General features: G+C 44.8%; 1 protein-coding gene across 1 annotated transcript; it reads left to right on the top strand.

The window, feature by feature from the left end:
* Nucleotides 1-3,497: 3,497 nt before the first annotated feature.
* sost (sclerostin) lies at nucleotides 3,498-6,488 on the top strand (the record flags this gene model as incomplete). The annotated part of the gene is made up of 2 exons (XM_079214253.1): nucleotides 3,498-3,762; nucleotides 6,091-6,488. 2 exons carry the CDS (start codon nucleotides 3,498-3,500, stop codon nucleotides 6,486-6,488), a joined length of 663 nt encoding a protein of 220 aa, XP_079070379.1.
* Nucleotides 6,489-13,895: the final 7,407 nt, after the last annotated feature.

Here is a 13,895-nt window from a genome sequence, read left to right as displayed (position 1 = left end):
AACAAGCTCACAACACGACAGAAACTGGACACTAAAAAGTGATGCACACAAAGTTATTGAAGTTGGCTATTGGCTGTATAGTTTTTTTTTTTTTTCGAACACTGTGAAAAAGTTGTAAAATGTAAAATGCCGTCTAAAGATGCAGTACTTTTCCTAAATTGTCTTAAATTGTGATTTAAATCTAAGTCAACGAGACAATAGAAATGGAAACAGCGGACACATTTCAGTTGTTTTTTTCCTAAACTCACCTACTCCCACTACTCGGCACTAACGGCATGAACAGAACACAAATTTGACTTTTAAATGTGTGCAGGGTCACGTCGACATGTTCTCACACGCTCATGAAGCGTCCACTGTTCTGTCTCCGAGGGGTTAACGTGGGACGCCAGTCAGCTGAACTCCAACCTGCTTTGTGTAATTGCGGCGGACACGCGATGAATAATTCAACCCTCTCCAGCTCTCGAGTTAAACAACAATATCTCCTTTATTTACTCTCACTGGCCAGCTGTGATTGTGTTTGTTTCTAACCTGTGTGATCAAGTTAGTTCACCGACTTTTTCTTCCATGAATCACGAGAGAAAACGCAGCCGAGGCGGTTTTGTTTACGAACTGAAAACACTGTTTTTCTCTCCATTTCCATAAATGACGCTCTGCAGCGCTGGAGGCTTTGCTTTTAATCTGGGGAGCATCTGATTGTTATTTGGGCCTCATTGTACTGTTATCGTGATACACGATTAAAAAAAAAAAAAACCCAAGGACTCCTTAAAGAAACCCAGAGAGGTCTAAATTGAGACTGGGACTGACATCGGTCGCGACGTCGGCGAGAAAGGCTGTAATCAGTTACAGCCTTTCTGGCTTTGTGTAGACAGTGGGATCATCCGTTGCTCACTAAGACATTCTGGCACGACCTCAGAGCTGCAGAATCGAACGCGAGAAGAGGACTCGACTGTCTGCTCTGGTTAGCGTACGGCATCCCGGCTTGTGAAGCGATCATCGTGTTGAACTTCGATGTTCCTTAGTGTAAGAATGGCGGCGTCTTGCACAACCCTTTGAAAAAGGGGGTCGTGTTGAAAGTTGAAGATACTTAAAGCTGCAATGTCGATGTTTTTATGTGCCAAAAAAAAGAGGGGGGGTGCGACTTTGAATACGAACGTTTTTGTACGTGATCAGAGCAGGTGATGTGGTTTATTGAAAGTTACGTGGCACGATAACAAGTATAACAAGTCTACAGGTGGCGAAAGGGTCAAACAAACACAGGACTTTCACCCAGCAGACCGCTGTTCTTGTCACCAGAAAGAAAAGTGAACTCTACGTTTTATTTTATGTAATGTTACGTACGAGAAAGTCTGCTTATTTATTTACAACAGTTACGTGATTTTTAACACAAACCGTGTGTTCTTTTTAACCCTTAACCAAGTCAACGTCTATCCATATACAACACATGATATCTTACTTATTATATGATAACTTCGTACAAACATTTAGTCTTTTCAAGATAAAGTTGCGTCTTCGCAGGAAAAAACCCACTAAGTACGTTTCTTTTTTTTAAAGGTATTTTAGGTCTTAAAGAAACTTGTCACTCTGTCGTCGTTCGTCAAAGAAAAGAGTGAAGTTTCGGTGTTTGACGTTATCTGAGCTTCATCTTACGATGTCATTATTTTTAATTCGGCGTTATCCCCATTTGGCGTCCAACATTTTGAACTGCGATGGACACCCAGTTGGCCGCAGCTCTGCAAACCCTGATTTAAGGCTTGTATAAAAGTAGATGTGTTATTATGGGAGCGTCGCTGGGCCTCAAATGAACGGGTACAAGATGTGTCAAATGATACGGACCAGAGCCTTTCTATCTCATGAGCTCGTCTTCTGACTTTTACCAGACATATCTTTATATCTACATTACATATAATCCCTTCTTTCTTTCTCCTCCTTCACAGGACTTTATGTATTCTCCCTCCAGAGGGCAGTGTTTGAGTGAAAGAGTCTCACTTCTGTCATCATCGCTGGTCTTCAGCCTCCGGTCAGTGTTGCGTCACTCAAACATGGAATACTTCATGTAAAAACGTTGAAATCGCGTGCGTCAGTACCTCGTTGCAGGAGGGAGGAGTTGATGGAGGTGTGTGAGAAGAGTGAGCTCTCTGAATGTAATGGTGGATAGTTCAGGTTCATGATGGACTTGTGTACAGACGAGGAGGCGGAGGAGGAGTTGAGACGGTGGTCCAAAATAAATAAACCGCCTTTGAAAAAAAAATGCTTTTCAGACACGTAATGCTGCGGAAGTCATTAAAGGAGGAGGAGGAGGAGGAGGAGGAGGAGGAGGAGGAGGAGGAGGAGGAGGATGAGGAGAGGCATTTGTACACTTAAGTCCAACAACAACACAGTGAGATGAGCAGATCATCTCAGTCGTCTTCTCCTCCCTTTCTCCCTCATTCTCTTTGATCTCCTTCTCTTCCTTTTACTTTCTTCTTCTTCTCTCCTTTATTTTCTCCATATCACTCCTCTTTCCCGCTCTCCTCTACCTTTCCTCTCCTCACTTCTCGCTTCTTGTCCTCGCTCACTTTCCCCCTCTTTCCTCCCCTTCTCTATTTTTCTCTCCTCTCTTGCTCCTCACCTTTCTCCTGTCTTACCCCGTCTCTTTTCCTCTCCTCTATTTCCTTCTCCTATCTTCTCCCTTTTTTACTCCCTCCTCAGCTCTCCTTTGTCCTTTTCTCCTCTTACTTCTCTCATCTCTCTTCCTCTCTCCTTCCCTGTTGACTCATCTTCCTTTCCTCTCTCTCTCCCTCTCCTGTATATTTTTCTTTCCTCTCACTTTCCCCTTCTCTGACTAACTCCTCTTCCTCATTTATCCCTCTTCTCCTCTCCTATCTCCTTACCTTTCATCTCTCTTCCTCTTCCTTATTTCTACCTCTCCTCCTTTTCTTTTCCCCATCCAATCTGTCTCCCTCTCTTTTCCTCTGCCTGTTATCCCCTTCTCTCACTTTCCATCTCTCCATGTCCTCCTTTTCCTCATTTCGCTCTCTCATCCTTTGCTCTCACTTTTCATCTCCCTATTTCCTCCTCTTCCTCATTTCTCTCTCTCCTCTTTTCTCGCTTCCCCCACCTCCTCTTCCTCCTTTACCTCACTCCATCCCCTCCCTTCCTCTTGGTTCATCATCTCTTCTCACTTCCCCCATCTCTTCTTCTTCATTTCTCTCTCCTCTCACTTTCCCCTTCACTATTTCTTCCTCTTTCTCCTCTCACTTTCCATCTCTGTTTCCTCCCCCCCCCTCTCTCTCTCCTCCCTTTCGCACCATCCCTCTCTCTCCCCTTCTAGTTTCTCAATGGATCTCTCTCCAGGTTCGACCCCGCCCACTCCGCGTGAGCCCTTTAATTGTCAGCTTTGAGGAGCAGAACTTGCTTAAATACCGCGAGCGCCTCGTGCACGCAGGCTGGATCTGAGCAACTCGTCTCGCGCTCTCGCCTTTATTTTATTCGTGTGTTCGGTCCCCGTCTCGCGCAGCATGCAGGTGTGTGTGGGCCTCCTCGTGCTGCTGCTGCAGGGATGCTGCACCGCCGTGAAGGGATGGAAGGTACTGAAGAACGGAGCCACGGAGCTTTTACCGGAGTACCGAGGAAACACTCCTCAGGAGGCGATACTGCAGGAGAGCAACAGCAACAACAACAATAATAACAACAACAACAGCAACAGCAATAGCAATAGCAATGGCAACAGCATGAATAACAGGGCGAAAACCGGTGGAAGGACAGCGAACACAGTCACCTACAGTAAGTTATCATTTTAAGTTAAAATCTGTAAATCAAGTTAAAAACCTAAATGTTGCAATAATTAAATAAATATCAAGCTTAAAAAAGCTTTTCATAAAAAAAAATTGAGGAAACTTGCATACAAAATCCACGCAAAATGATGCTTTTGTTTCGTGTCAGGTCACGCGCAGTGAATTTCACTTCAAGGGACCTGCATTACAATACATGTTCTTTTTTATTTTGTTGATATATAAATGCATGCATATTATTATCCGTGTAGAGAGAAAAACGTTATATAAGCTTATGGTCTTTTTGTTAAATAATAGAAATGTTCTTTTTTGCTGATTAAATACATATATTTCAGTATTTGTCTGAATTGTGTGCTCACACCACAAATTATATTTATTTAATGCCTGAAAGATGTAATGTTACATTTAACAATGTATCTGTTATTAATATTACATTCTTCTTAGTTCTTCCTCAATGAAGAAATGGTTTGATTCGACTTGATCGCCCTTTTTTTACTGACACATTAAAAAAAAAAAGTAATCTTGAGATGGAATCAGTGGATTAGTGACGTCTAAACTCTCCACATCAGTGGATCTGACTTATAAAAACAGCACAGGGACCACCTGCCTGTTCCTCTGCCTCCATGCCTCCGATGGAGAGCAGCTCATGTGTGGGAAGAGTGTTTTCTTGCTTAATCCTGCCAGAGCGGAGCGTGGTGAGTGCGACACAGACGCACATTTTTGTGGCGTTTCTTTCCCGACACAAATCATCTGTGGAACATTCACAGAGACATCGGGGCTTTTTTCACGTTGTCTCCCAGCTTATTTCCTTCTCTCTTTATACTATTAGTCAAGCTCTACTTACATCACCATGATTGCAACAACATGTCTTCCAAAATCCCCTTCAGTTTGTTCTTCAGGGGTTTTTTTTTTTTTTTAGGGTGGTGGTGGTGGTGGTGGGGGGAGCTTTTTAAATACAACACTGCCTCTGAGAATGATTCCCACCTGTGGCCAGTAAAGGTTGCATGTTCTGATTCAAGCAGTGCATGTAGAGCAATCTCACGCCTGTGGACTCAAGATGGGTGGTGAGACATTCTCAAAGATGTGTCTTTATTTAATCACTGGGGAGGGACGGGTGATTGGTTGGATTAGATGAGCAGCTGACAACTGGGAATACGCAGGTCAAGATCTGTTAGTGTGACTGATGAGGACGTTGCAACAAATCCACACATTAAACCAGATCACGCTCATTTTGTTCCTCTTCGGCCAGAAAGCGGCCAAAAGCACATCCCCGTTGTTTGTTTTTACGGATAAACTGCGTATGTGTCGAGGTTCACACGGGGGGGACAGAAATCTCCTGGATTACTTTCTTCATCCGACTCCCGGCTTTTGTCCTGGGACGTCCTGCTCCTGGTCCCTGTGGAGTCACAGCGGAGGCTTTGACCACTAACTGGCCTCCCTCCAGTCCTCTCCCAGGGCTCGTCTCTCATCGGGTCGAGGGGAGGGGGGGGTTATGCAAACCGAGCCGGCCGCCACCATTAGTGTGAGGCTGACAGCGGAGAGGAGAACAGGAAATGTAAGGGGGGGAAGGCACAGAGACTGGATTAAAACAAGACAAACTGGGATATACGGCGGTAACTGGTGCGAACCGCTGCCCAGTGCGTCCTGTGGCTGTTGTATACTACTGTGGTCGCTTCAGCGGCGGCCACAGAACAACACCAGATCAAGTTCACATGCATGGAGAGAAAAGAAGAAGAAAAAAAGGAAGTCATCTCATATAAATCCTTTGTTCAGCTTTGCAAAGAAAGCCACAGAGGAAAACAGATCCCTCTCAGAGTGTATCATTTCTAAAGCAACAGTTTTTGTAAAAGAAAGAAGACAATAACTCATGCATTCGGCTGTTAAAAAGCCAAACACGGGATTACAGGCCGAGTGTGTCGACTCGAGTCAGTCTGGCAGATGTCCAGTTCGTTGAGAACCGTACGGCTGCTTTAAAATAACCAGACAGCTATTTACTCCTCCATCACCACATACGTTTCCTGAGGGGCCGCCGCTGAATGCCAGCTTTTCCTTCCAGCCCCAAAACCTCCATTAAGTTTGATTGAGCTGTTTAATGGCCCTCTGGTCTGGATTTGCTATCAGCTGATTGCTGCCAGCTGGATCTCTTCGTCGAGCCCCCGTCGTCCCGCTAATGAATCAAAACTCAGACGCTCCGATACGATCTCTGAAAATGTTTTGCTTTAAACGCACAAATTGTTGCATTAGGTCAAAATGTATGAAAAGTGCATTTTTCGGCTGCACGGCCCGGTTTGTAACTGCGATGTTCTGCTTTTCCGCCCAGGCGCCGCGGAGCTGAGCTGCAGGGAGCTGCGCTCCACCCGCTACATCACCGACGGGTCGTGCCGCAGCGCCAAGCCGGTGAAGGAGCTGGTGTGCTCGGGACAGTGCATGCCGGCGCACCTCATGCCCAACTCCATCGGCCGCGGCAAGTGGTGGAGGGGCAGCGCCTCGGACCACCGCTGCATCGCGGCCCACTCCCGGACGAGGAGGGTCCAGCTGCACTGTCCCAACGGCAACACGCGGACTTACAAGATCCGCGTGGTCACCTCCTGCAAGTGCAAGCGCTTCAGGCCCCACCACAACCTGTCGGAGGCCAAGGAGGTGCCCAAGACGCCGCGCAGCAAGAAGCACGGCCGGAGCAAGAACAACACGCCGACGCTGACGGGCAACTCGTACTGACGCTCCTCTTCAGCACGCACACACACACACACACACACACACACACACACGTCTCACACTCCTTCGATTAAGGAGGAGGCGTTAAAGAAATATCAAACAGAGTGAATTCATAAGCTAGTTGCTGGGCTGTGTTTTTTTTTTTAAGTCATCAGTCTTTATTTTTTTTTCTCGCATATTTGTGAACTCTGTTGCTTATTTTGCATGAGAAAAGGAGTCCGGGGCCAGGAGCCTTTCGCCACAGCTGCGACCGGCCCGGAGATTGTAGCGCCATGTTGGATCATTTTCTGATCGCCCCAACAGCTCGCTTTTCTTCTTCTTCTTCTTCTTCTTCTTCTTCTTCTTCTTCTTCTTCTTCTTCTGTCCTCCGCTCTAAACCAGATTTCATTTAATGAGACGTCCTCCCGCGAGGATTTCGAGCCCATCTGTGCAAACATCCAGCGGATGCAGCACGCCTTTTTATTTTTTATTTTTAAAGTTGAAAAGGTGCATCTTCGCTCCAGAGTGGTTGTAATCCATCTCCGTTTGGGCTGCGTATGTGTGTGTGTGTGAGTATATGTGTGTGTGTGGAGGAGATGGTGGCAGCTCCGGCGGCTCTGAACGGTGGGATGTTGACAGGTTTTTCGAGAGGCCCCCGGCCCGTCGGTTACAGTAGCGCCTTTCTCACGACTAGATGCAAAGAGTCAGGAGACGCAGAGAGGAGGAGAAAAGCAGCTCTGACACCACGGGGGCCCGGGGCATTCCTGGGACTCCTAATTGCTAAATGAGCTCATTCCTGTGCTATTTGAGTCACGGAGAAGAAGAAAAAAAGCCATTTCCTCGTAGACGTAGCCAGTTCCTGTTGGTTGGAATCACAGACAGACCAAGAAATAAATAAATAATACAGTGCACATGTGTGTAGGAGGCATGGTTGTGTTGTTACCTTAGGGCAGAGAGCACTTTCTCCAGCGCCCACACACCGGAAAACATCTTTTGTCACGGACCGAACGAGGCGAGATGCATTCTGTAAATAGCCCAAACATGAAAGATAGGAACACAAATAACCCAATGGAAACAATAATTGCATCGTTGCATTGGACTGATAGAAATCTGCAGACAACACAGACTCTTTCCTCAGCGACGGGACGGTTTTTTTCAACTCATATTTCCCTGATTTAAACGAAAAAATTATCATTTTAAACTGTACTGACAATGTTTGCTTGTTTTTCTGATTGTGCGTGCGTGCGTGCGTGCGTGCATGTGTGTGTGTGTTTTTTTTTTTATTATTAAATAGCAACTGGAAGGTTTGTCTTGCAAGCGGAGAGCTGTGACTGTACATATCGAACCTGTTCGGGTGTTTGAAGAGGGAGGCGGGGCTGTTTTTCTACAGACACTAAAAGAAGGACTGTTATAAAGAATGAAACTGCATATTTATTTTTTATTTCCACATTTAAATTATTTATGCAACCTTTTTTTGTAGTAAATGATAGCCATTATTGTCATATAGTATGATAGAGACGTTGGAGATGAAATACTGTACAGAACATGAATAAAGTAAAGGCAGATATATTTGAAAGAGCCGTGGTGTTTGTTCTCTTTCTTATTTACGTGTGTTGCAGGTTACACTTTACTTTGATGCCCTCATGTAGGAATATATATATAAACATCTCATAAATGGGTTATGAAGCACTATTGAAAGCAGATTTAAGTGATTATAGTGTGTTATAACTGGTGGGATGTAAAATACATTTATGATAATGTAAGTGGTGTACTTAAGTACAATTTTGAGGTACTTGTACTTTGCTTGAGTATTTCCTTTAATGATACTTATTATAGTGCAGCACATTCTTTAGTTATTTAGCAGTATTAGATTAAATATAAAATGTAATCAACAAATAAATCAGGTTAAACAGAAATGCATCATGACAGTAGATCAAATAATTACCAACTGCAACATCAAAGTGGTAAACACATTAATGCATCAATAATAATATTCCAATATATAATGTACATGGTTCTTCAAAATGAGTACATATATATATATATATATATATATATATATATATATATATATTTATTTGAATGCAAATACTTTTGAACTTTTACAAAGTTTTACTTTGACTTTTATCAGAGTGAAGGCTGCTGTATAAACACAGTAAAGGAAGTAACACTGTTGTAATAATATAAAATATGTCTTTATCTGAGAAGTTATAATTGTTGGAAAATACTGTGTGAACTTCACGGCTTCATTATAGTGAGTTACATTAAATGTGTTACTAAATGTTCATGCATGCATGAATATGGGGTTAAAGTTTGTTTGTACGTGCATTTTTTTGAAATGTCTGTGCAAAGAAATTCCGCCCATCAGGAAGTTTCACCGCCGTTTGAAGTGTCTGAAGAGGAAGAGGAGGAGGAATCTTCACTCCTGTGATCTCCAGCGTTTCTTTGTTTATGAGGGTGGATAAGAGCCACGGCCATCATTCCTCTCCTCCCTCTCCACCTCTCCTCATCCTCCCTCTCCACCTCTCCTCATCCTCCCTCTCCTCCTCATCCTCCCACTCCTCCTCTCCACCTCTCTTCCCTCTCCTCCCTCTCCTCCTTTCCACCTCCCCACCTCTCCTCCCTCTTCTACTCTCCCCCCTCTGCTCCTTTCCTTCCTCTCCTACTCTCGTCCTGTCTTCCCTCTCCTCCCTCTCCACCTCTTTTCCCTTTCCTCCCTCTCCACCTCTCCTCCCTCTCCTCCCTCTCCTACTCCCCACCTCTCTTCCCTCTCCTCCCTCTCCACCTCTCCTCCCTCTCCTACTCTCCTCCTCTCTTCCCTCCCCTCCTCTCTTCCCTCTCCTCCTGTCTTCCCTCTCCTCCTCTCTTCCCTCTCCTCCTGTCTTCCCTCTCCTCCCTCTCTTCCCTCTCCTCCCTCTCCTCCCTCTCCACCTCTCCTACTCTCCTCCTGTCTTCCCTCTCCTCCTCTCTTCCCTCCCCTCCTGTCTTCCCTCTCCTCCCTCTCCTCCTCTCCTCCTCTCCTCCCTCTCCACCTCTGCTCCTTCGTGGCTTCAGGCACGATGCACTGCATCCATCCTTCTTCACTTTATTCGAGCTCTCCGTCGGATGCCGGTCATATCTGCAGCGCTCCTTGCCGACAGAAAAGAGCAGCGCTCGCTGAGACTGTTTTCACTTGCAGACAAACGGGGGTTTACGCAACCCGGGCAACGAAAGAAAAAAAGGTGTTTACGCTGACTTTTTATCGCCGAATGTTATTTTTAATTACCGGGAGAAAAGAGCTCCCCCTTCGTGCGCCAAATAAACTCGCCGTAAACACAAAACAGGAAAATCACTGTGGCAACTGCGGCGGAGAGCTCGTCTTTTGCCGTGCCAACGGAGAGACCGGTAGATATTACATTTCACTACGTCACCCCGAAATGTGCAGGCATCATGTCATTTTCAACCCCCTGTTTTCCAGGAGAGAACAGACATGCCACGCTTTGACACAGGCGACTAAGTTCCCCCAAAGAAAGTCAAGAGCGCACTTAGTTAACAGCAGCGCGTGAATGGTACCTTCCAGATAGTGATGCTGACAAAGCATCTGCCCCGCGTTACCGCGCGCAGCACACCAACGACCTTCAGGCGACCTTGGCAGATCCGGGGAGGTGCACGAGGAGTCAGGCGCGACGATCTATCGTCCACGACACTTCGCTGTGTCATCGGTGAGGTTTTGAAGACCAGGTGCGGAAAAACCCCCCGAGGATCTTTCCGCCTCCGGGACATGTGGAAGAAACAGGGACTGGATTAGAAACACACAACGTCACGCGTTCTCAAACTGTTCCTGCTTGACTCACGACCTCTGTGAGGAATATTTATAGAACTGACACACTGACTACACTAAATGATAAATGGCGTCCAAATGTGGGAGAAAAAAAATGACAGGAAAGGAGGAAAGGAATTACGCTGTGTTCATCCGGTCGAACCAGCGGTGGAATATAAGATTTTTTTTTTTGACTGCACTACATGTGCAGATTAGTCTGATTGATTTCTCCTTCTTCTTCTTACACACACTCTTTAAAAAGCTTATTGGATCAGCTGGAAAATGCATCCACACAAAGCTGAAAACAGGCTGTTTGTTCTTTTTAGACATACGAGGTTCTCACATGTGATGATCTTACGGATATGATGCATGATGCACAGTAAAGCAGCCAAGAGGACGGAAAGGAGTGCAAATGCAACCTGCACATTAATGCAACGGTAATATTAATCCTGAAACATCATATTTAACAGTAAAACACAGACGGAACATTTTACTGCACGATGCCACTATGTTTACTTTTGATACTTTATGTACGTTTTGCTAATTACACACTTATACTTATACAGTAAGGTTTTGAATGCAAAACTACTTTTAGTATCTTATTAGTATTTAGTATTTTATGGTAAGGCAAGGCACGTTTATTTGTTTAGCACATTTCAATAACAAGGCGATTCAAAGTGCTTCACATAGAACCATTAAAAGCTTAAAAACATAATGCAGAGAAAACAGGATCTAAAAACAGTTAAGAAAACATTCAAACAGTCAAAAAGCTAAATAAAAAATAAAAATTTAATAAAAGTTGTAGTACTGTTACTCAAGTAAAGAATCTGAGTACTCGGTATCCGTCATGAAAAATTTGATGCACTAGTAGAGATTTTACTCACACAGACACTGCATATTTCTTCAGGCTATGCAGATCCAGCCCCGTCTCCTAAAAATGACGTTCCTATGCAATATAACTGCATTGTGAACTACGTTCCGAGGGAAAATGTTTGCTTTTCAAGTACCTCAAATAAACTTCCAATGAAAAAACACAGGACTTTCACCTTGCAGACCGCTGTCCATGTCCCGTGTGAAGTTTTGTAGCTTTTTAGTTTAGTTTCATTTCAACTTACAACACAAACCACATGCTTCAAACTGCAACTCTAACACGTGTTCCCTCAAACGTAAATGAAGAGTGCAGTTTATACGTATGGGAGTGTCATTTTGAAGGAGACATGGTTATCAGATGACACTTAAAAGAAAAAAACTGGGCCCATTTAATTGGTTAAAAAACGCTGTTGTGTGCTTTATTTTGTAAATGTGGAAGCCCGTTTCCGCCACACAAAAAAACAAAACAAGTCATAATTATGAGATAAAAAATTTTTAAAAATCGAAATTCTGAGATAGTAAGTGCGCATATGCGCTTCTGTGACGCTGGCTTTTCTCCTTCCTGCTATCTGCGCTGTCTTCACAAGTCTCTTCATCCCCTCGCCGGTCTAACCATGCAAACGACATGCAAGCGTAACTGTTGACGTTTTAGCTCAACAAAGAATAGCATTGCTATAAATGTAGCTGTTGCATGTGTATCTCAAAGGGGCAACCGGCACGACAGACTCCACATAGCCCTTTAATCATAATTATGACTTTTTATCTCATAATTATAACTTTTTATCTCATAATTAATATAATACATAAATAATATATTTCAAAGCAATAGTATTTAAAACAGTGTTTGCATGAAAGAGCAACAGTCTTAATTCTCTACCGACCTACACTCACACTGTATGTGAACCTTATCCTTCAACTGGCAAGTCATCCAGATAATCACTGTTTCCCATCAAACCTTTAATCTCACAGAGAAACTCCATCTCGCCACGTCTCCTGAATGAAAAGACCAGCGTTTCTCACAAATGCACGTTTCCGTTTTCCCTCCTTTGAACTCCCATAATGGAAACGGTGAAATATCTCATTTCAGCTCTGTGCAGTGCGAGCTGATGGTTTAGCGCGCAGCCAGAGAGTTGTCTCGCAGGCGGCCACTCGAGTGGCTTAAGCACTGTCAACACAGACCTAACTGATGTCCAGCCAGACGCAGAGGGAGACAGTCAAGTCAAATAGACGGCATATCATCCGCAAACACAGAGCCATCCTCCACTGATGTGTGTTTTCTTCTGTTGACTGCGGAAAAACCGCCAGTGGAAACTGACTTGAGGTGACATTCATAGCATGTGAAGCGCCGTCTCTCACGCGCCAAAAACTAACCGCTGTAGAAAAAGAAAAAGAAATCAGAAAAGTGTTGCATTTCTGGTCAGCCGAGCTGCTTCACAACGTAGCAGGTTGTCCAACACGTTTATGGAGACGGAGCATATTTACCGAGCTTACTAGGACACGTAATTTTCGGACGTAAATGCCTCTCACACACACCGGTAGTTTCAGCTCCGCAGGGCCCCTCGAGTCAAACTTTTCCAGGAGCGGATATTATTGCTCAAGTCAAACACATGTGGACGATGACGGATGTAGTCGGAGACGGATGTTTGCGCTCCTCCGACCACTCCCTTTATCGGGTCGCGAGCGCTAATAGCTCCGAACAAATGGAAACCAGAAGAGATGTCTGGCGGCCGCTGAAAGGAGCGAGGGAACTAACTTTCTGTTCCTCAAACTGGCTTCTTTTTTTTGGTGGAGGGAAAGTGGGCAGTGTTTCCTGCCGGCTGAGAGTTTAATTCATCAGGGAAGGGAGACGCTGGCGTGGAGACGGAAAGATCTTTACGTTAACTTCATCCAGACTTAGTCGGAGACGCCGGTATTCTCACTTCTCCACGAATGCAGAGAGAGAGAGAGAGTCTCTGCATTATTAAGACGCTAAAAGAAGTAAAAGGTGACACTTTTTTCCCAGAGATGGACAGTAGCTTCCAGAGCGGGTCAGGGGCTCCCACTGAGCCGTGAAAGCCTCGGTCTCTCAGCCGAGGCCAGGCGTGCAGAGAGGCGAGCCAACCACATGTGCTCAGGACAACAGGAGGTGCGGAGGATGTGAAACAGGGCTGTCAACAAACAATTCAAGAACAACCGCAGCAAAGCCCCAAGGTTGTGGAGGCAGAATGCATTTCCTTTGCGTAATCATCACCTTATGGACGGGAACATATAAGATAGTTCAGGTCTGGCGTAAATAAGCAGCTTGTGTGTTTTGCTTGCAAATCACTTTTTTTGGTGATGTTAGACTCTTAAAAAAAGGAGATGGTGTAACTGCTGTTGCGCTTTGTGTGTGTTTGTTGTTTTTTGTGTGCGACTTGAGGGGGCCACGTAGGGGCCAGTCCAACACGTGCGGTATCAAGAGTTTACACAACCTGCCATTCGGTAATTAGCTTGAGGTCAATGGAGCTGACGCCGCGAGGAAAGCTGACACAAGCAAGGTCCGCTCGTCGGCACACAAAAGCAATTAAAACGTCCGTTTACGTTTGAATTGTTGTAAACTGACATTTCAAAAAAGACGGCCGTGAAGCGATATATATAGAGAGAGCCTTCTGGGTTCTGTTCCAGAAGTAAGAAAACATCACTCAAGATCCCATTGACATTTATAACAACACTTGTAACCCCCCCACCCAAAAAAAAAGAAAACCGGCTTTGGAAGAGAGCCTTTTAAAACACTATGTCATGTG

The sequence above is a fragment of the Taurulus bubalis genome (genome assembly GCF_910589615.1).
Source record: "Taurulus bubalis genome assembly, chromosome: 2".
Taxonomy (NCBI): domain Eukaryota; kingdom Metazoa; phylum Chordata; class Actinopteri; order Perciformes; family Cottidae; genus Taurulus; species Taurulus bubalis.
This window is presented reverse-complemented; position numbering and strand designations above follow the sequence as displayed.